Here is a 22,999-nt window from a genome sequence, read left to right on the forward strand (position 1 = left end):
CACAAGTTAAAATAGGGAAGAAAATGGTAAGTGAACACCTGTCTAGACGAGTTCAAATCACCAGGACCAGATGGATTACACCCCAAGGTTCTGAAGGAACTGGCAGACGTGATCTCAGAACCACTGAACTATATCTTTCAAAGATCCTGGAGCACAGGGGAGCTGCCAGAGGACTGGAAAAGAGCTGATGTAGTTCCCATCTTCAAAAAAGGAAAAAAGAAAACAGATCCAGGAAACTACAGACCTATCAGCCTAACCTCAATACCGGGGAAGATTCTGGAAAAGATAATCAAGCAACGAATCACCAAACACCTAGAAGCAAACAAAGTAATAACCAAAAGCCAACATGGGTTTGTCAAAAACAGATCATGCCAGACTAATCTTATTGCATTCTTTGACAAAGTGACAAAATTAGTAGACCAGAGGAATGCTGTCAATATAATTTACTTGGACTTCAGTAAAGCATTTGATAAAGTAGACCATAACCTACTACTAGATAAAGTAGAAAAATGTGGGTTAGACAGCACCACCACCAGATGGATTCGTAACTGGCTGACCAACCGCACTCAATGTGTAGTCCTCAGTGGAACTACATCCCCATGGAGGGAAGTATGCAGTGGAGTACCCCAAGGCTCTGTTTTAGGCCCAGTACTCTTCAACATCTTCATCAATGACTTGGACGAGGGGATAGATAAATTTGCAGATGACACCAAGCTGGCAGGAATAGCCAACACTCCAGAAGATAGGCTCAAGTTACAGAAAGATCTTGACAGACTTGAACATTGGGCGCTATCCAACAAAATGAAATTGAACAGTGAAAAAAGTAAGGTTCTACATTTAGGCAAAAAAAACCAAAATGCACAGGTACCGTATATGTGGTACCTTTGCTCAATAGTAGTACCTGTGAGAGGGATCTTGGAGTCCTAGTGGACAACCATTTAGATATGAGCCAGCAGTGTGCAGCAGCTGCTAAAAAAGCCGACACAGTTCTGGGCTGCATAAACAGAGGGATAGAATCAAGATCATGTGAAGTGTTAGTGCCACTTTATAATGCCTTGGTAAGGCCACACTTGGAATATGGCATTCAGGTTTTGGTCACCGCGATGTAAAAAAGATGCTGAGACTCTAGAAAGAGTGCAGAGAAGAGCAACAAAGATGATTAGGGGACTGGAGGCTAAAACATATGAAGAACGGTTGCAGGAACTGGGTATGTCTAGTTAATAAAAAGAAGGACTAGGGGAGACATGATAGCAGTGTTCCAATATCTCAGGAGTTGCCACAAAGAAGGGGGAGTCGGGCTGTTCTCCAAAGCACTTGAGGGTAGAACAAGAAGCAATGGGTGGAAGCTAATCAAGGAAAGAAGCAACTTAGAACTAAGAGAAATTTCCTGACAGTTAGAACAATTAATAAGTGGAATGATTGCCTGCAGAAGTTGTGAATGCTCCAACACTGAAAATTTTAAAGAAAATGTTGGATAACCATCTGTCTGAGATGGTGTAGGGTTTCCTGCCTGGGCAGGAGGTTGGACTAGAAGGCCTCCAAGGTCCCTTCCAACTCTGTTGTTATATTATATTATATTTGTGTAGAAATGCAGGTCAGTCTCAAATGGTCTGTGAAAAGGTGCAAATCCTGTAACTGATGGAAAGGGAGCTTCTAGCATCCTGAATCTTTATTAAATAAGCATTTCACAATAACAAAATAATAGATAAATAAATTATTTAGGCTCTGCGCATGCGTGAGAATGGCAGCTGTTTAGAGGAGCCCGAATCAGCGGTGGCGGCTTTCCCTGAAATGGAGACTTCGGGCTGACTCACCAGGCTTCTCCGGTCCCTCGGCGTGTGGTTCGATCTGTCTGGCTGCCGCTGGAGAGGTTTGTGGCCTCTCGGACATGCGACAGCCGAGAACGGGCCGAGGGACGGAGTGGCGGTCCGGAAGGGGGCAGCCATCTTTGAGGAAGCGAGGACGCGATGGAGGCGAGGGAGGCGAGGGAGGCCTGCTGTTTGTTGCGGGCTTCGGCCTCGGTTCCGGCCCTGCCTTGCCCAGCGGAGCGGAGCCCTGCCCAGCGGAGCCCTGCCCAGCGGAGCCCTGCCCAGCGGCCCAGCGGCGATCCTGGCGATCCTGGCCAAATTCCAGCGGCGTGAGTTCGTCGGTGGTCTCGGCCTGGCTCCGACGGCTTCGGGGTGTGGATTCGGCCTGGTTTTAGCTGGCGCGAATCCGGCCTGTTTTTTTGCCTGTCGGTGGGCTTGCCGGCTCCTTCGGCGCCAGTTCCATCGGCGCCAGTTCCATCGGCGCTGGTTGCGCCCGGCGAGGCTGTGTGGACTGCGAGGCGCTGCGCCTGGCGCAGCCCCACCGAGGATGGGTGTGGTGAGGCCTCGGTGGGAGAGGAGGCCGGAACCGTGGCTGAGGTTTGTCCCCTCTTTTGGCCTGTTTTGTCGCATTTTTTCATCGCGTGTCATCGAATGGCCCCTGGTGGCCTGGTTTGCTCCATCGTATTTCCCTTTGTGGCCTTTATGGCCTGGCTTGCTCCATTGTACTTCCGCCCTGCCCCCTATACCAGACTATGGGTCATCTAAACTGGGCGGTCATGCATGTCCATCTGCGGGATATGGAGTGGATTGGACTGGATTGGACTAGCTTGGACTGGTCTATGGACTCGGGCAGACCGATAGCCACTTCTACCTGATTAAGACCTATTGTAGAACTGTTCCCCATAGGTACGCTATGGAGACTGTCGGCCTGTCTGTTCCTGTTTTGTCATCGCTATCCGGTTCCTGCTCCATCTGTCCTTCTAACAACTGGACTCCCGCTGGAAGATTCACCATTTTTATTACTCTGGGATTTTACCATCTTAGCATCCCTCGATTCGCACTTTCTATGCGCTACACTGTACATGAACTCTTGCACCTGAGGTGCCTCGCAGCAATGGCCCATATCGCTACCAAGGGCCGGCCTCAATGACGGGTCTTGGGACCCACAGAGGTGGCATGCGAGAAGAAAGAGCCTTTGGGGGTTTTTAGACAGGGCATTTTTAAGGGGTGGGAGGGGTAGGGCGGGTGATGGGGGTAGCCCGTCGGGAGGGAAACCAGTTCCAGCGCATGCTCGTGGCGATTATCAAATGGGTTCGGAGGTTATGGGGGGGGAGGGTGTTCCTTTGTGTGAGGGCGAGTCTATTTGCACGGTAAGTGGGAGGGGCAGATATGGCGGAAGGGGGGGATCGTATCGACATAGGGGGTCACGCGTTCGATGTATGCAGGCGATCGCGTGCCCCGATCCCCCTGACTTTACCCGTTCCCCGGATGGTCAGGACCCTCAGAGCCTGGGCCTTCGTCTGATGTTATGCAACGCACGGTCCGTGGCCAATAAGGCCCCCCTAATACATGATCTGATTCAGGGGGGTGCCGCGGATATTTTAGGCGTTACGGAGACCTGGCTGGGCACTGAAGGGGGCGTGCCCCTGGTCGAGATGTGCCCACCGGGTTTCCGTGCATTCCATCAGCCGAGGGCCCAGGGTAGGGGTGGAGGGGTGGCGGTTGCTATCAAAGAGAGTCTAGAGCCGAGGGAGACCACTGTACCTCAGATTGCCGGGTGTGAATCCCTCTTTGTGAGGTGGGGTCATAGATGTCAGATGGGCTTGCTGGTCGCGTACCTGGCTCCTTGCTACGTGACAGCTGCCCTGCCCGAGCTCCTAGAGGTGCTTGCCGGGGTGGCGGTGGAGACCCCCAGACTCTTAGTCATGGGGGACTTTAACCTGCCATCTGCCGGCTCGTCATCGACGGTAGCTCGGGAGTTCTTGGCTTCCATGACGGCCTTGGACCTGACTCAAGTAGTGGATGGCCCCACTCACATCGGGGGTGGCACACTGGACCTGATTTTTGTCTCTGGTCAGTGGTTGAGAGATCTGGACTTAAAGGAAATAGTCATTGAACCTTTGTCATGGTCAGATCACTCTCTCGCCTGGACTTTCTGACCGCTACCCAACACCGCAGGGAGACGGAACCATTACGTTGGTACCGTCCCAGGCGCCTGATGGACCCAGAGAGGTTCCGGACGGAGCTTGGGCCATTTCCTGAGGGTCTGGCTCACGGCACGGCAGAGGAACTAGCTGCAGCCTGGGAACGGGCTGCGGCTGGGGCTTTAGACCGTGTCGTGCCTTTGCGGCCTCTGACCCGGCGTAGGTCCCAACCGGCTCCTTGGTTCTCCGAGGAGCTGAGGGGGATGAAACGCCGGAGAAGACGCCTAGAGAGTTCCTGGAGGTCCAGCCGTTCAGAGGCTGATCGGACACTAGTTAGATCCTATACTAGGACCTACCTAGTGGCACTGAGGGAAGCGAGGCGTTGCTACGCCTCCTCCCTCATTGCGTCGGCAGATAACCGCCCAGCTGCCCTGTTTCGGGTGACCCGCCCCCTCCTTCACCAGGGGGAGCGGGATGACCCGCTGCAGGGACGTGCTGAGGAGTTTAACGGTTATCTATACGATAAAATCGTTCAGCTGAAGGATGGTCTGGACCAAAATTGTGGCGATTCGGACGGGACGTCTGAGGGCGGTCTTGGTGATGTTGTTTGGGATGAGTTTGACCCTGTGACTCCGAGGACATGGACAGGTTGCTGGGTAGATTGAATGCCACCACGTGTTTACTGGACCCGTGCCTCCTGGCTGGTGCTGGCCACTCAGGAGGTGACACGAGGCTGGCTCCAGGGATTACGAGTGCTTCTTGTTGGAGGAGTCTTCCGCCGCCTTGAAAGAGGCGGTGGTGAGGCCCTCCTCAAGAAGCCTTCCTGGACCCGCTGTTTTAGGTAATTATCGTCAGTCTCCAACCCGCAGCAAGGTTGTAGAGAGTATGGTGGCATATCAGTTTCACACCTGGATGAAACTGTCTATCTGACCTGCTCCAGTCCGCCCGCCCGTTACAGCACTGAGACGGCTTTGGTCGCAGGATGATCTCTGAGGCCAGGATAGGGGTTATTCCTCTGCCCTGGTCCTATTAGACCTCTCAGCGGCTTTCGATACCATCGACCATGGTATCCTGCTGCGCCGTTGGGGATTGGGAGTGGAGGCACCGCCATCGGTGGTTCTCCTCCTATCTCTCCGACCGGTCGCAGACGGTGTTGACGGGCAGAGGTCACCCGCGCCTCACTTGTGGGTGCCGCAGGGTCGATTCTCTCGCCTTCTGTTCAACATCTATATGAAGCCGCTGGGTGAGATCATCAGTGGCTTCGTGTGAGGTACCAGCTGTACGCTGATGACACCCAGCTGCCCACACCGGCCACCCCAATGAAGCTATCAAGTGCTGTCCCGGTGTTTGGAAGCCGACGGGTCTGGATGGGGAGGAACAGGCTCAAGCTCAATCCTCCAAGACGGAGTGGCTGTGGATGCCGGCATCCCGGTACAGTCAGCTGAGTCCGCGGCTGACTGTCGGAGCGAGTCATTGGCCCCGATGGAGAGGGTGCGCATTGGGCGTTCTCCTGGATGAACGGCTGTCTTTTGAAGACCATTTGATGGCCGCCTCCAGGAGAGCTTTCCACCAGGTCCGCCTGGTGCGCCAGTTCGCCCTTTCTAGACCGGGATGCCTTGTGCACAGTCACTCACGCCTTGTGACGTCTCGTCTGGACTACTGCAATGCTCTCTACATGGGGCTCCCCTGAGGGGCATCCGGAGGCTACAGTTAGTCAGAATGCAGCTGCGTGGTGATTGAGGAGCCCTCGTGGCTCCCGAGTGACACCTATCCTGCGCAGGCTGCACTGGCTACCTGTGGCCTTCCGGTGCGCTTCAAGGTGTTGGTGAATGTCTTTAAAGCGCCCATGGCATAGGGCCGGGTTACTTACGGGACCGCCTGCTGCTACCGAATACCTCTCACCGACCGTGCGCTCTCACAGAGAGGGCTCCTCAGGGTGCCATCGGCGCGACAGTGTCGTCTGGCGACACCCAGGGGAAGGGCCTTCTCTGTGGGGGCTCCCGCCCTCTGGAACGAACTCCCCCCAGAACTTCGTCAACTTCCGGACCTCCGAACCTTCTGCCGCGAGCTTAAAACCTACTTATTCATCTGCGCTGGACTGGGTTAGTGTTTTAATGGGTTTTAATGGGTTTTAGTTCTAAATTTTAATTGTGGCCAATTTTAATAAGTTTTTTAACTGTATTTTAATTTGTATTTATTGTATTGTATTTTTACTTGGCTGTGAACCGCCCTGAGTCCTTTGGGAGAAGGGCGGTATACAAATTTAAATAATAAATAAATAAATAAATAAATAAATAAATAAATAAATTTAAATAAATTTTATAAATAAATTATTTAAATTATTTTGGTTCTCCGAGGAGCTGAGAGGGATGAAGCACCGGAGAAGACGCCTAGAGAGTTCCTGGAGGTCTTTGAGCTGATCAACACTGTGAAGTCCTATAATAGGGCTTACCTAATGGCATTGAGGGAAGCGAGGCATAGCTACGCCTCCTCCCTCATTGAATCGGCAGATAACCACCCAGCCGCCCTGTTTCGGGTGACTCGTTCCCTCCTTCACCAGGGGGAGCGGGATGACCCGTTGCAGGGACGTGCTGAGGAGTTTAACGGTTATCTATACGATAAAATCGTTCAGCTTCGGGATGGTCTGGACCAAAATTGCGGTGACTCAGGTGAGACGGCTGAGGGTGGTCTTGGTGACATTTTATGGGATGAGTTTGACCTTGTGGCTCCCGAGGACATGGACAGGTTGTTGGGTAGGTTGAATGCCACCACGTGTTTACTGGACCCGTGCCCCTCCTGGTTGGTGCTGGCCGCTCAGGAGGTGACACGAGGCTGGCTCCAGGCAATTACAAGTGCTTCTTTGGTGGAGGAGTCTTCCGCTGCCTTGAAAGAGGCGGTGGTGAGACCCTCCTCAAGAAGCCTTCCTGACCCGGCTGTTTTAGGTAATTATCGTCGGTCTCCAACCCGCTCGCGAAGGTTGTAGAGAGTATGGTGGCATATCAGTTTCCCTTACACCTGGATGAAACTGTCTATCTAGACCCGTTCAAGTCCGGTTTCCGGCCCGGTTACAGCACTGAGACGGCTTTGGTCGCCTTGGTGGATGGTCTCTGGAGGGCCAAGGATAGGGGTTGTTCCTCTGCCCTGGTCCTATTAGACCTCTCAGCGGCTTTTGATACCATCGACCATGGTATCCTGCTGCGCGGTTGGAGGATTGGGAGTGGGAGGCACCGTTTATCGGTGGTTCTCCTCCTATCTCCGATCGGTCTGAGCGGTGTTGACAGGGGCAGAGATGGACTCAGGCGCCTCACTTGTGGGGTGCCGCAGGGTCGATCCTCTCGCCTTCTGTTCAACATCTATATGAAGCCGCTGGGTGAGATCATCAGTGGCTTCGTGTGAGGTACCAGCTGTACGCTGATGACACCCAGCTGTGCTTTTCACACCGGGCCACCCCAACGAAGCTATCAAGTGCTGTCCCGGTGTTTGGAGGCCGTGCGGGTCTGGATGGGGAGAAACAGGCTCAAGCTCAATCCTCCAAGACAGAGTGGCTGTGGATGCGGCATCCCGGTACAGTCAGCTGAGTCCACGGCTGACTGTTCAGTCATTGGCCCGATGGAGAGTGCAACGCGTCCTCCTGGATGAACGGCTGTCTTTTGAAGATCATTTGACGGTCTCCAGGAGAGCTTTCACCAGGTTCACCTGGTGCGCCAGTTGCGCCTTTCTAGACCGGGATGCCTATGCACGGTCACCACGCCTCGTGACGTCTCGCCTGGATTACTGCAATGCTCTCTACATGGGGCTCCCTTGAAGGGCATCCGGAGACTGCAGTTAGTTCAGAATGCGGCTGCACGGGTGATAGAGGGAGCCCTCGTGGCTCCCGATGACACCTATCCTGCAGACTGCACTGGCTACCTGTGGCCTTCGGGTGCGCTTCAAGGTTTTGGTAACCACCTTTAAAGCGCCCATGGCATAGGGCCGGGTTACTTACGGGACCGCCTACTGCTACCGAATACCTCTCACCGACCGTGCACTCTCACAGAGAGGGACTCTCAGGTGCCGCCAGCTAGGCAATGTCGTCTGGCAACCCGGGAAGGGCCTTCTGTGGGGCTCCCACCTCTGGAACGAACTCCCCCCAGGACTCCGTCAACTTCCAGACCTCCGAACCTTCTGTCGCGAGCTTAAGACACACTTATTCATCTGTGCAGGACTGGACTAGATTTTAAATTTATAGGGGTTTTAATTAGTTTTAATATTTATATCATTTTTTAAGAATCGGGCTTTAGAATAAGTTTTTTAAATGTTATTTTTAATTTGTATATAAATGTTTTTATCTGCCTGTGAACCGCCCTGAGTCCTTTGGGAGATAGGGCGGTATACAAATACGAATAATAAATAAATAAATAAATAAATAAATTATATAAATAAAATTATTTAAATCAATTATATAAATAAAATTATTTAAATCAATTATATAAATAAAATAACAGAATGCACCCGCACTGCATATAGAACATTAATACAATTGAATGAGTCCAGAGATATGTCACAAGAACAGTCCTCCACTCCTCTGCTTGCAACAGAATACCTTATGCCATCAGACTTCAAATTTTGGGCTTAGACAATTTAGAACTATGCCACCTTTGGTCCGACCTAAGCATAGTACATAAAATTATCTGCTACAATGTCCTACCCATCAATGAATACTTCAGCTTCAACCGCAACAATACACGAGCACACAATAGATACAAACTCAAGGAAAACTGCTCCAAACTCGATTGCAGAAAATACAACTTCAGCAACAGAGTGGTCAGTGCCTGGAATGCACTACCTGACTCTGTGGTTTCTTCTCCAAACCCCCAAAACTCTAACCTTAGACTGTCTAAGGAGGTTCTGCAACCCAACAAGAAAAACACAGACTTCAGAGGATAATTAGAACTGCAGAAAAAATAATTGCCACCAACTTGCCTTCCATTGAGGACCTGTATACTGCACGAATCAAGAAGAGGGCCGTGAAAATATCTGCAGATCCCTCGCATCCTGGACATAAACTGTTTCAACTCCTACCCTCAAAACGACGCTATAGAGCACTGCACATCAGAACAACTAGACACAAGAACAGTTTTTTCCCGAAGGCCATCACTCTGCTAAACAAATAATTCCCTCAACACTGTCAGACTATTTACTGAATCTGCACTACTATTAATCGTTTCATAGTTCCCATCACCAATCTCTTTCCACTTATGACTGTATGACTATAACTTGTTGCTGGCAATCCTTATGATTTATATTGATATATTGATCATCAATTGTGTTGTAAATGTTGTACCTTGATGAACGTATCTTTTCTTTTATGTACCCTGAGAGCATATGCACCAAGACAAATTCCTTGTGTGTCCAATCACACTTGGCCAATAAAATTCTATTCTATTCTACTGTCAACCTCACCCCATTCCTAAGAGGTCTGTAAGGGGCATGCATAAGCACGCCAGCGTGCCTACCATCCCTGTCCTAATGCTTCCTTTTATTCGTATCCATTTCATATATTCATAAGCATGTTTATACTTATATCTGTTATCTTATACATGTTTGATGAAATAAATAAAATAAAATAAAGAATAAGGGTTGGAAGGTCTTCTAGGGCAACCCCCTGCCCAAGCAGGAAACCATCCATCATTTCAGACAATGATTGTGCAATCCCTTCTTAAAAACCTCCAGTGTTGGAGTCCCCACAACTTCTGGAGGAAGTTGTTCTACTGATCAATTTTTCTAACTGTGAGGAAATTTCTTCTTATTTCTAGATTGTTTCTCTCCTTGATTAGTTTCCATCCACTGCTTCTTGTCCTGCCTTAAGCTGGTTTGAAGAGTTGGGTGACTTCATCTTCTTTTTGGCAGCTCCTTAAATATTAGAACACTGCTATCACCCCAATCTTTCTTTTCATTAAACTAGGCATATCCAATTCCTACAACTGTTTTAAAACATTTGTTTTAGACTCCAGTCCCCTAATCATCTTTGTTGTTCTTGTTCTGCACTTTTTCTAGAGTCTCAACGTTTTTTAAAAATTGTGGTGATTAAAACTGGATGCAATTATTATTATTATCAGTTCTTCATAGTCCATTCATGGTTTCTCTGGTAAGATCTTCATCCGGAAATGCCCTAAACTGTGGGTGGGATTGCACTTTCAATAATCAAAGAATTGACTAAATGCAAACTTGTTGCCCCAATTAAAAAAAAAAACATATTGAAGAAACAACTGCTTCAGTTCATCACATTAAGGCAAAAGATCATTTCCTACTCTTTACTTAGAGACTGACCTAGTGGCAATTTACTTCATGAATAGAAGCATTGTATATCCTAAGGCAAGTGGCTATAATTTTGTAGAATTACCTTTGCCATTTTAATATGAACACATTTATACTTCAGCTGGTTAAGCCATTACTACATTTCACCTTTAGACCAAATGTCAAAAGCCCTAGAGGATATTATTTGTTAGAGATTATGGAGAGATGTTGCAACTACAGATATGGTGGTTACTCCACTAGCAAGCTTACCTGCCACCACATATGATTGTGGAAATATTTCCTTCCTTCTTTCACTGTTGTTATCCCCCTGGATTTGGATAGAGAGAGTGATTGTAAAGCATGTGCCACAGCATAGACTGCATTGTAAATATTGTAACTCTGTCCACTCATCCGTGTTTCAAACACAGATGTGGGAAGGGTCTCTAGTTTCTCCTGTCCAGTACATTTCTTCTCAGATGTCTCAGTTTTTGAATTTGGGAAGATACATTCAAATGCCTGTTCCCAAAAATCTTTCCGAAAATGATCATGTTGGTTGTTTTATTTTATTTTTTATTTTATTTTATTTTATTTATTTTGTCACAACAATATATGTAGGAATCATACAAAAGATTATATAGTATATAAACATATATGGGTAAATATAAGGAGGTATAAGCATATATATAGAACGAAGAAAAGAAAAACAATAGGACAGGAACGGTAGGCACGTTTGTGCGCTTATGCATGCCCCTTATGGTCCTCTTAGGAATGGGGTGAGGTCAATAGTAGAAAGTTTTTGGTTAAAGCTTTTAGGATTATGGGAAGAGACCACAGAGTCAGGTAAAGTGTTCCAAGCACTGATGATTCTGTTACAGAAGTCATATTTTCTGCAATCTAGATTAAAGCGGTTGACATTAAGTTTAAATCTATTAGTTGCTCTAGTATTATTGCAATTAAAGCTGAAGTAGTCTTTAACCGGAAGGACATTACAATAGATGATTCTGTGAGTTAAGCTTAGGTCTTGTCGAAGGCGACGGAGTTCCAAGTTTTCTAAACCTAGGATTTCAAGTCTGGTGGGATAGGGTATTCTATTGTTTTCAGAGGAATGGAGAACTCTTCTTGTAAAATATTTCTGGACACGTTCAATAGTATTGATGTCAGAGATGTGGTGAGGGTTCCAAACAGGCGAGCTGTATTCTAGAATTGGTCTAGCAAATGTTTTATATGCTCTAGTTAATAGTGTGGTGCTTTTGGAAAAGAGACTACGCAAGATTAGGTTTACAACTCTTAGAGCTTTTTGCTATGTAATTGCAGTGGGTTTTGGCATAGATCATTTGACATGAAAACTCCAAGGTCTTTAACGGATGGGGTCATCTGTAAGGTAATGTCCATCTAGTATGTACTTAGTTTTGGGTTCTTTTTCCTATATGTAAGACTGAGCATTTGCTGGTTGAAATTTGAGCTGCCAATTTTAGACCAAGCGTTAGATGATCAAGGTCGTTTTGAATGATAGAAGTATTGTCTGTGATGTTAAATAGTTTGACATCATCAGCAAAGAGAACACAATTACTTGAGATATGGTCACAAAGATCATTAATGTATAGTATAAAGAGTGTTGGTCCAAGAACGCTGCCTTGAGGAATGCCACTCTTGACAGGAACAGGATTTGATAGAGCATTGCCAATTTTGACCACTTGTTGTCTGTTAGACAGAAAAGCAGATATCCATTTGTGGAGGGGTCCTGAGATGCCATAGGATATTAGTTTTAGGAGAAGTTTATCGTGTACTACTGAGTCAAAAGCTTTGCAGAAGTCTATGTAGATTGCATCTATTGATTTGCCTTGATCAAGATTTGAAGTCCATATGTTTTTGCAGTGCAGAAGTTGTAAGTTACATGATAATTTTTTTCTGAAACCAAATTGTTTGTTGGAGAGTAGGTTGTTTGTTTCTAAGTATGAGGTAATGGATTGGTTGATGATAGATTCCATGTTTGGATTTAGGTTTTGGAAAAAATCCTGGAAGTGTTGGACCTCCTTTGTGTGAACTGAAAAGGATAAAACACCGTGTAGGAAATGGATGTCCAGAGATTTATCAAAGGAGTTTGAAGAATAATCTGTCTGAGTGGATGTAATCAAGATTTTTTTCTTTCTTGGTATGTTCTCCACTTCTGAAAACTGGAGGACACTTCTCAGATATGATATGGAGCAAATTTCACCATATACGATTATCACGTTGGCTGTGCTGTTCATGAGAACCTTGTATAAATATAGTCCTTTGTCTATGAAATCAGTGAAATCACTGTAAAAAGCTACATTTGGTAACTCTGCTATGAATTCAGTGCAGATGCCATGTTCAGAAAATGTGGGGAGCACCTCTTGTATAAATCTCTCTCCTTTGTCATCATTTACCACAAGAATTCCAATCCAAATCCATCTAAAATATAACAATAGTTTCAGGAGGCCCTCATCTTCATGCGATTCATCCGGAAACATTTGTTGAAAGAAAATTGATTGAGTCTTTTTATCCATGACTGGAGCAGAACCATAGGTCAACTACAGAAAGGTAAACATATGCAATTTCAAAGGTGAGCCTCTGGAAATGTGTAAATTTATCTGAGTCTTTGGTTAGCCTTATTCTTATATACTGAAACACTATGCAACTAGTTGTGTTTAGTTAGGAATATCAACCACAATGTCACTCTTAAGGTATCAGTAAATATTTTTTTCCTGGAAGTAACACCCCCACTGTCTATGCAGAATTACTCATTAGTCATGCAGCTCTGCTGATCCTATCAAGCAAAAATAAAAAATAAAAAAAAAATCTAGGAATCTGAAAATTTTCTCCCTTCTAAAGAGAGAAGACTACAGACTTCTGGGATGGTATGGCAAAGTAATAATAATAATAATAATATAAATATTATATAAATAATATATCTCCAGCATCTCTTACCTGAGGAACTTTATAGATGCACAATACAGTTGCCATGTGAAGAGCGATGTCAGGTGCTCCAATAACTGCAGCCAAATATTGGGGGACGCCACACTTGTAATTAAGGATGAATTTTCCCTGACTGAAAGACAGCAACATTTGAGGCAAAGTAAGTCCAACCTGGACTAAAATTGCTGTTAAAAATGTGGAAGCCCAGCGTGACATTGGGTAGAATCAGGGGATTTTCATTAATCTCTTTGAGAGAAAATGCTAATCCCAGGACAAGCTGGTAATTCTGAAAAACTATTCTGTAAAACAATTTTTTTAAAAATCCATTAAGAAAACTCTGCTTCACATTATGACATTTGCGATGTTTCAGTACAATAGCACAACAATTTCAGGCCCAGTACTCTTCAACATCTTCATCAATGACTTGGATGAGGGGATAGATGGGGAACTCATCAAATTTGCAGATGACACCAAGCTGGCAGGAATAGCCAACACTCCAGAAGATAAGCTCAAGTTACAGAAAGATCTTGACAGACTTGAACATTGGGCGCTATCTAACAAAATGAAATTCAACAGTGAAAAAAGTAAGGTTCTACATTTAGGCAAAAAAAATGAAATGCACCAGTATATGTGGCACCTTGCTCAATAGTAGTAACTGTGAGAGGGATCTTGGAGTCCTAGTGGATAACCATTTAGATATGAGCCAGCAGTGTGCAGCAGCTGCTAAAAAAGCCGACACAGTTCTGGGCTGCATAAACAGAGGGATAGAATCAAGATCACGTGAAGTGTTAGTGCCACTTTATAATGCCTTGGTAAGGCCACACTTGGAATATTGCATCCAGTTTTGGTCGCCACGATGTAAAAAAGATGTTGAGACTCTAGAAAGAGTGCAGAGAAGAGCAACAAAGATGATTAGGGGACTGGAGGCTAAAACATATGAAGAACGGTTGCAGGAACTGGGTATGTCTAGTTTAATAAAAAGAAGGACTAGGTGAGACATGATAGCTGTGTTCCAATATCTCAGGGGTTGCCACAAAGAAGAGGGAGTCGGGCTGTTCTCCAAAGCACCTGATGGTAGAACAAGAAGCAATGGGTGGAAACTGATCAAAGAAAGAAGCAACTTAGAACTAAGGAGAAATTTCCTGACAGTTAGAACAATTAATAAGTGGAATGACTTGCCTGCAGAAGTTGTGAATGCTCCAACCCTGGAAATTTTTAAGAAAATGTTGGATAACCATCTGACTGAGATGGTGTAGGGTTTCCTGCCTGGGCAGGGGGTTGGACTAGAAGGCCTCCAAGGTCCCTTCCAACTCTGTTGTTATATTATATTATATTATAATATTTTGGGGAATATGTTTTAGTGCAATGTACAGGTAGTCCTTGATTTACAACCATTTATTTAGTGACCATTCAAAATTACAACAGCACTGAAAAAAGGGACTTTTTACCATTTTTCACACCTTGCACCACCCCCATGACCATGTGATCAAAATTCAAACACCTAGCAACTAACTCACATTTATGAGGGTTGCAGTGTTCTAAGATCATGTTATCACCTTTTGTGACCTTCTGACCAACAAAGTCAATGTGGAAGCCAGATTCACTTAACAATCATGTCTCTGACTTAAAGACTGAAGGGAGTCACTTAAGAACATTGGCAAGGAAAATGGGGCAAAACTCACTTAACAAATGTCTCACTGAGCAACAGAAATTTTGGGCTCAATTTTGATTGCAAGTTGAGGACTACTTGTATTTAGTATTCCGTTCAGATTCTCAAAAATACAGACCAAAATATTAGCATGTTTATATATCTCCAGGACCTGGAATGATTTTTAAGAAAAAAAAATTGCAATTGGACCCATTATTTCTGAAAAAATTAGAAAGGCTCGGTATCAAACTCCAGCTGTTAAGAATGGTTTCTATCAAGAAGAAAAATACTGAATTTTGATACTAGAAATATCAAATGAAAAAAACATATGTGCTCCCACCTAGATATTAGTGGAAAATCTTCATGAATTTACCCTTATTTACCTCAATATTTACATTTAATTCTTGTTACATAAGATTTCTTGGAATAGAAATTTGGCTTTTTTCAAATTTATGTGGAAGCTTATAAATAAATAGAGGCAGCCTATTTAAGATTACTAGAAAATATTTTATTTATTTATTTATTTTATTTATTTATTAAATTTTTATACCGCCCTTCTCCAGAAGGACTCAGGGCGGTTTACAGCCATAATAAAAACAACAGCAATATACACATAAAACCATAGTTTAAAAAACTTATTATACAAATGGCCGAATTAAAACATTTAGAATAAAACCCCAAATTTAAAATGTTAAAACATTAAAACTAATTAAAATCCTATTAAAATCCTATGCCAGTCCTGCGCGAACAAACAAATAGGTCTTCAGCTCTCGGCGGAAAGTCCGAAGGTCCGGCAGTTGCCGAAGTCCAGGGGGAAGTTTGTTCCAAAGGGTAGGAGCCCCCACAGAAAATATTTTGAGCAATGACCAGAACTTGAAAATAAAGTATAAAGTGATCATGTACTTGCATAAGTCTATCTTATTTATTTATTTACATTTATTTATTTACATTTATACCCTGCCCTTCTCCGAAGACTCAGGGCGCCTTACACTATGTTAAGCAATAGTCTTCATCCTATTTGTATATTATATACAAAGTCAACTTATCTTGAAGTCCCTGAGAAGGATGTTTTTTTTTTTTCCCCAAAAAAGTTTTATTTTGACATTCTTAGCCAATAACATATCCAATAACATATTTAATGTACCATCATATACAATTAATCGGGTCTGCCCGGTCACCACCCCCTTCCTTTTCCTTTTACTCTCCTTCTCTACCTTCTTCTACTTTCCATAACCATCCTCCCCCTCTCTTATCTACATCCTCTCCTCTTTCCTCCCTACTCCTTTCTTCTCCCTCTTCCCCTCTTCCTTCCTTTCCTCCTCCTCCTCTTCTCTTTCCTCCTTCTCTCTTCTACTCCTTCTTTCCCTTCATTCTAAAGTAGTAGCCAGGCAGGTCCGATCTTACATTAATTATACATCTTCAATCATCTTTGTACATTAACTATCAATCCATTTTCTGCCCCCTCCCCCTCCCTTCCCCTTCCTCCCCCCACCCCCCAGGACTTCCGAGAACCGAGTACAGGGTATAAAACTAACAACAAAAATTAAAATCTAGCACAAATCATAATCCATAGTCATTCCTTAAAACCTCCACTCCCCTTCCAAAGACAAAGAAGATACTTTTCTTCCACTCCATTATATATCAGACCATTCCACTCCTAGAGTTCTCAGAAGTTTCCGATTGAGTTAGTGTTTATTCTTGAATAAAGTACATAGTTTTAATATCCAACCTTCATCAATCAATATCAAAACAACGCTCCATCTTCCAATATTCACCAAGGGTTCTTCTAAAATGTCTTTCTTCCTTAGCAGTCTCTCAAAAATAGTTCATATTTCCAGCTTAGTTTCTTTAATTACTACAATAGTCCATCTTTTCACATCTTTAACATTTATATATACAACAAATAATATTACAAATATCCAAAGTATCAATTGTAGTAATTAAAATCTTCACTTTACCTTACTTATATCAAATAACATTGTTAAAATTACACCTATAACTTATCCAAAATATATCTATTATAACAATTACATTCTAATTAACATTACATCCATCTCTTAAATATAATATTTAATCCAAATTCCTAAATTTTACTATCTATCCTCCAAAATTAAACAATATTCCATCTTCCTATTCCTTTATACCTTTAATATATCATATAGTACCCCTAAAATTAGACATTTATATCCACAATAAATCATTTACAAAATTAACCATAATCATATGTAATAAAGTTAAACATTCTCCTCCTTCTTCTATCTTACACATTTTCGACCATCTATTCACCATTCAACTTAACATCTGTTAACAAAGAATTCCCAATCTTTAATACATTAGTATAAAAATCTAGTGCTTTACAAATTGTGTTGAGAAAATACTTTCTTCCTTTATAATTCAGTGTTAAACCTGCTGAACCTCCCATCTAAAATATATCTGATGTTTCTTAAGCTCATCCACCAGAAAGGCAAATTCTTTTCTCTTTCTTAACATTTTAGGAGGAATTTCCTTCATCATTATTATATCTTGTCCTAATATTTGCAATTTATTTTTATAAAATGCTCAAAATTCCATACCTAATCCTCTTATTTGTAAAATAAATAACCACATCTCTCGGTAAACACTTCTGCCTTGCCCACCAGGAATTAACACGATAAATTTTTCAATATTAACTTCAAAATCTTCTGGTTCCATTCCTCTATCTGAGCAAAGGCCTGAATAAAATCTCTTTCAAATTTTCCTCTTTAGATTCTCTTAAGCCCTTACCCTTATAGCATATTCCATTAATTTATATTGTAATATAACCCTTTCTTCCTCTGCCTTATCAGCCTTAACCTGAATATCATCTATTTTATTTTCTAAATTCAAATTAATTTGAACTTCATCTATTTTCCTTTGCAAATCTAAATTAATTTGGTTAAATTCATTCAGTCTTTCTTCTGTCTGTGTACTAGATAACAATAATGGAGTAATTGATTCCTTTAATTTTTCATCTCCTTACTCTGCTCTTCCACCAAATCTTTAAAATCCAGTATTTCTTTCTCCATTTCATTAAATTTTGATCTATTTCTGAAAGATGAGCCCATAAGCTCCTGTAAAAATTCCTTAGACTTTCTTTAATATCCTCTCTCAATTTCCGTACCTGAAGTGAAGATATTTCCAATATTTTAGAAGTGGTTAAATCTCTTTGCTTAAAAGCCATTTTAAACTAAGTAATATCAAGAAGAAGAAAAAAGGAGGGAATAAAAGAAAAAAACCCAATAAATTTTTCTTCTTAAACACTGTAAGAAAAGATAATAAAAAAAGAATAGATTTTTAAAAAGAATTCCATTTAGAAAAAAAATCTTGTTATTTTCTTCTTAGAGGTTCCACGCCAGCAATTGTAATCAGCATTTCCTTAGCTTTCACTTTCAAAACACAAACGCCATCTTTCTTCATCTCCACTCTTCAAATAACTTCTCTGTCAGGAGTTAAAATCATCTTACAAGCAAATGCCAGCCCTCCTGCTTTCGATTCTTTCCGTGTTGACAATTTATCAGTAATCCTCTTCAGTCACGGAGATGGACGCTGCGTTTTGCTCTGCTTTTGCAGAGGCGTTCTGGATTCTGGAGCTTTTTTTGAACTATAGAAGGAGCGTTCCCATCAAACCACCAGAAATCATTCTGGGGCTTTTCTTGGGGGCTCAACTTCAGTTCAAATGCTCATCTCCCCCTCCTTCCCCGAGGGTAGAGATTTACGAGCTGTTGACAGCAGATTAACGCTGTCTAAACAGCTCTCACAGAATCACAAAGAACGGGCGGACTGAGATTGTCCTCCATTTAGCGCAGCGGCGCCACCCGGAAGTCCCTGAGAAGGATGTTGACTGAAATCAATGGGGTCAGAAAATGTCAAGCATACAGAAATAATGCCAGCAATGTTAACATCTCCAAGCTGATGATAGGTGTGATGAATAGGAAGAGGCTCATCAAGATGGCATTGAAGGCTAGGATCCTTGCACACCACTTGAGGCAATACAGTTAACAGCAACTCCATGATTGCTAACAACTTCCATAAATGCCCTCTTTCTGTGTGTAAATGGCAGCCACAAGATCCTTCTAGGAGATCATACTGGACTGACTTTATCAGCTGTTTTTCAGAGGAAAGTAGAAATTGCAGCATACTGTCAAATCAACTCACGGAGGACATTTTAAGTGTGAATTTCATGGTGAATATTAATAATATCCTTCAGGGTCAGTTCCTCATTTTTCCATAGTGTCCCAGGAGATTTGGAAGAGACAAACTGCCTATTTCCATAATGATGGTGAGACAGTCACCTGTGTAAAGATCATGCTAGGGCCTCTGGAGGGAGAAAGGCCTAAGCCAGGAGAATGAAAAACAAGGTACGAGTTTATATAAATATATAAATGGGTGTAGGCATTTATATAGATCAAACTTTTTAAACAGGGGGCCAATTCATGGTCCCTCAGACTGTTGGGGCCCCGGACTATAGTTTGATTTGCCTAATAGACCATAACCTACTACTAGATAAAATAGAAAAATATGGGTTAGACAGCATCACAACCAGATGGATTCGTATCTGGCTGACCAACCACACTCAACATGTAGTCCTCAATGGAACTGCATCTACATGGACAGAAGTATGCAGTGGGGTACCCCAAGGCTCTGTTTTAGGCCCAGTGCTCTTCAACATCTTCATCAATGATTTGGACGAGGGGATAGATGAGGTGATACTGGATGTGCGATGTTTACTGGAGCAGTAACTTGGTAACGGGGTGGTGAGTGTTAATGGAGTGGTGGTGAGTGTTAATGGAGAAGGGGTGGTGAGTGTTAATGGAGAAGTCATGGACAAAGGACTGGCTATGATAATAGGGGGGGTCTAAGCTCATTGGGCTGGAGATGTTAACAGTGCTCAAAACATTGCCTGAGCTCTCATATCCATTGCAGCAGCCACAATGCAAGGCGTTGATCCTTTAGTACATGACACACACACACCCAATTGTCAGCTGCTGTGCCATTTTTCTGGGGAAGCAGCCACGTCCTGAGCACATCCTTTTGAAGTCCCTTTGCGGGTGTCCCACTTGTTCTGCACTCCAGGCTGAGGCCGCCTGCCCTGCCTCACTCACTTCCAGGGCTTGCACTATGGTGGCCAGGCCTATCATGCTAGTGGTATCAAAGAAGATGATTTTCTTGCAGTCTGTGGCAGCTTGGCCTTCAATCACACAGCTTCCCTTCATGATTCTGCCATTGCCTCCTTGCCACTCCAGCCAAGGTCAAAGCAAACCCTTCCGCCTGGAGCTTCACCCAAGCAACTGGACATTGGCAACTGGACTGTTTCTCTCCACCCTCTTTTCCTCTTTTGTTTTCTGGATTGACATCGGGGGACCTCAACCCTACTTTTGCTGTCCATTGCAGCTTTGCTGTCCATTGAAGAATCTCAAATAAAGCGGAGAATGAATGTTTGTCTTGTAGCTGGCCCAGGTGCTAGATCATCCCCCTGCGAATCCCTCATCTGCCAAGGAGGCTGGCCCTCGCTCGCTGCTCACTGAAACACCTGAACTCCCAGGACGGAGGGAGGGCTGGAGCTACTAAACAGACAGCCAAGTTAAGTGCCTGAAGGACCTCATCTTGTCACTGGGAGTCCAAGTGCCTCAGCAATTGGTGAGCAAGACCTCGGCTGGGATTCTTGAGAGACGAGGAGTTCACAGGGTGGTAATCTAATGTCCGGGCAGGACACTAGATTCATTCTAGTCTTATTTGAGATTCTAGGGTTGACCCTGGCTGCTTCTCTCCACTGCAGTGATTTCTGGATGCAGCTTATAGCTCCAAGACCAAAGCAGCAGGAGACAAGGGGTGGCTTGTTGCCATCAGTCTCAGGCTCTTAGCAGTCCTTGGAGGATGTGCTCGAATCAGTGTTGAGACCAGGGCCCCAGGAGGGCATGGGTGAAAACTTTTACAGCTTTTGTTCTGCCTCGCAGAAGCAGAGATGGGTGGGAGATGTGAGAGAAAGCACCTGGTCCAGGCCCACAGTGTCCCAGCATGGTGCTCTCCCCTGAGGGCTGCCTGCTCACTGACCCACCAGCTGGACAAGCCCAGAAGCGGTACCCAAAGACCAGCTGCCCAGTGCTAGGCATATGCACATATAAGGCGGAGCTGAACTGGGGAAACGGCTCACATGGACACAGAGAGGGCACTGTGTGCCACCTCTGGCACACATGCCATAGGTTCACCATCACAGACATAGGGGCAGCTGGAGAAAACTTTTGAATTTACCCCACTTTTTAATATAATATAATATAACAACAGAGTTGGAAGGGACCTTGGAGGCCTTCTAGTCCAACCCCTTGCCCAGGCAGGAAACCCTACACCATTTCAGTCAGATGGTTATCCAACATTTTCTTAAAAATTTCCAGTGTTGGAGCATTCTCAACTTCTGCAGGCAAGTCGTTCCACTTATTGATTGTTCTAACTGTCAGGAAATTTCTCCTTAGTTCTAAGTTGCTTCTTTCTTTGATCAGTTTCCACCCATTGCTTCTTGTTCTACCGTCAGGTGCTTTGGAGAACAGCCCGACTCCCTCTTCTTTGTGGCAACCCCTGAGATATTGGAACACAGCTATCATGTCTCCCCTAGTCCTTCTTTTTATTAAACTAGACATACCCAGTTCCTGCAACCGTTCTTCATATGTTTTAGCCTCCAGTCCCCTAATCATCTTTGTTGCTCTTCTCTGCACTCTTTCTAAAGTCTCAACATCTTTTTTCCATCGTGGCGACCAAAACTGGATGCAATATTCCAAGTGTGGCCTTACCAAGGCATTATAAAGTGGCACTAACACTTCACGTGATCTTGATTCTATCCCTCTGTTTATGCAGCCCAGAACTGTGTCGGCTTTTTTAGCAGCTGCTGCACACTGCTGGCTCATATCTAAATGGTTATCCACTAGGACTCCAAGATCCCTCTCACAGGTACTACTATTGAGCAAGGTGCCAAATTTTGTTAGTGACCATTGCACATTTTGTTAGTGACCATTGCACATAATGTACAAAGACAATTCCTAGTGTCTGATTGCTTCAGAAACAATTCATAGTCACTCCCTATTTGAATGAAAGGCTGTTTTATATTTAATTTCCACTTCCTTTTTACACATTCTAGTGTGCACATGATTTGAGATGATTAGTAAAGACAAATTTATAATTCACATGAAATCTATATATTTGGTAGAAGACTGTTACACACAGAAAAATAATAATCAATAAATTAAGGAACAAATTCCATTGGTTAATAAAGCAAACTAATAACTCCTCCATATAGTTTCTCTATATCCACTATCATGTTTCCCAAAAAGAATACAGAGTCTTATTTTCTTTTGGGTCCCAAAATAGGCACTAGGGCTTATTTTCAGGGAGTATCTTATTTTTTCTTCATGTACAGAAGGCCCAGTTCTTCTGCTTGCTCATGGTGGGGCAAGAGGCTGGCTGTGCAGGCTCTTACATGGGGCTTATTTTGGGGGTAGGACTTATATTAAAAGGTAAACATTCCCCTCACATATATGTGCTAGTCGTTCCCAACTCTAGGGGGTGGTGCTTCTCTCCAGTTAAAAGCTAAAGAGCCAGTGCTGTCTGAAGACGTCTCTGTGGTCATGTGGCCAGCATGACTAAATGCCAAAGGCATACAGAACGCTGTTACCTTCCCATCAAAAGTGGTCCCTATTTTTTTACTTGCATTTTACGTGCTTTCGAACTTCTAGGGTGGCAAAAGCTGGGATAAGGAATGGGAATTCACCCTGTAACACTGCACTAGGGATTTGAACCGCTGAATTGCTAAACTTTCGATTGACAAGCTCAGCATCTTAGCCACTGAGCCACCCTGTCCCTTCAGGACTTATATTAGGCACTTACATAAAAACTATGCTAGGGCTTTTTTTCAGGATAGGTCTTATTTTCAGGGAAACAGGGTAGTTCAATACTGAAATATGATAGCAAAACTGTCACTATTAATTACACTTTATAAGGGCCTGTTTATATTTGCCTTTCAGAAAAAAAAAACCCAGAGCTATCCAAATCTCAAAGGACAGGGCATTCATTGCAACATGGAAAGTCAATCTGCTTCACATTGTTCTCTGGCTTAAATGTGTGAGTGAGGAACACCTCCAGCATTTCTATATAAAAGATATCAGGAAAATAAAGAGGTTTTT

The 22,999-nt window shown here is 43.8% G+C and overlaps 1 protein-coding gene across 1 annotated transcript in view; it reads right to left on the reverse strand.

Annotated features, from left to right (window-relative positions):
- The window catches only part of LOC131197995 (vomeronasal type-2 receptor 26-like), a 39,351-nt gene extending 19,307 nt beyond the window's left edge, over nt 1-20,044 (reverse strand). Inside the window, exons 1-2 of the mRNA XM_058182503.1 lie at nt 19,803-20,044; nt 13,178-13,298 (exon numbers count right to left, since the gene is read on the reverse strand). Of these exons, the coding sequence (XP_058038486.1) occupies nt 13,178-13,298; nt 19,803-20,044 (363 nt within the window). The remainder of the gene's footprint in view (nt 1-13,177; nt 13,299-19,802) is intronic.
- Between the last annotated feature and the right edge of the window lie 2,955 nt (nt 20,045-22,999).

The sequence above is a fragment of the Ahaetulla prasina genome, chromosome 4 (assembly GCF_028640845.1).
Source record: "Ahaetulla prasina isolate Xishuangbanna chromosome 4, ASM2864084v1, whole genome shotgun sequence".
NCBI classification, from domain to species: domain Eukaryota; kingdom Metazoa; phylum Chordata; class Lepidosauria; order Squamata; family Colubridae; genus Ahaetulla; species Ahaetulla prasina.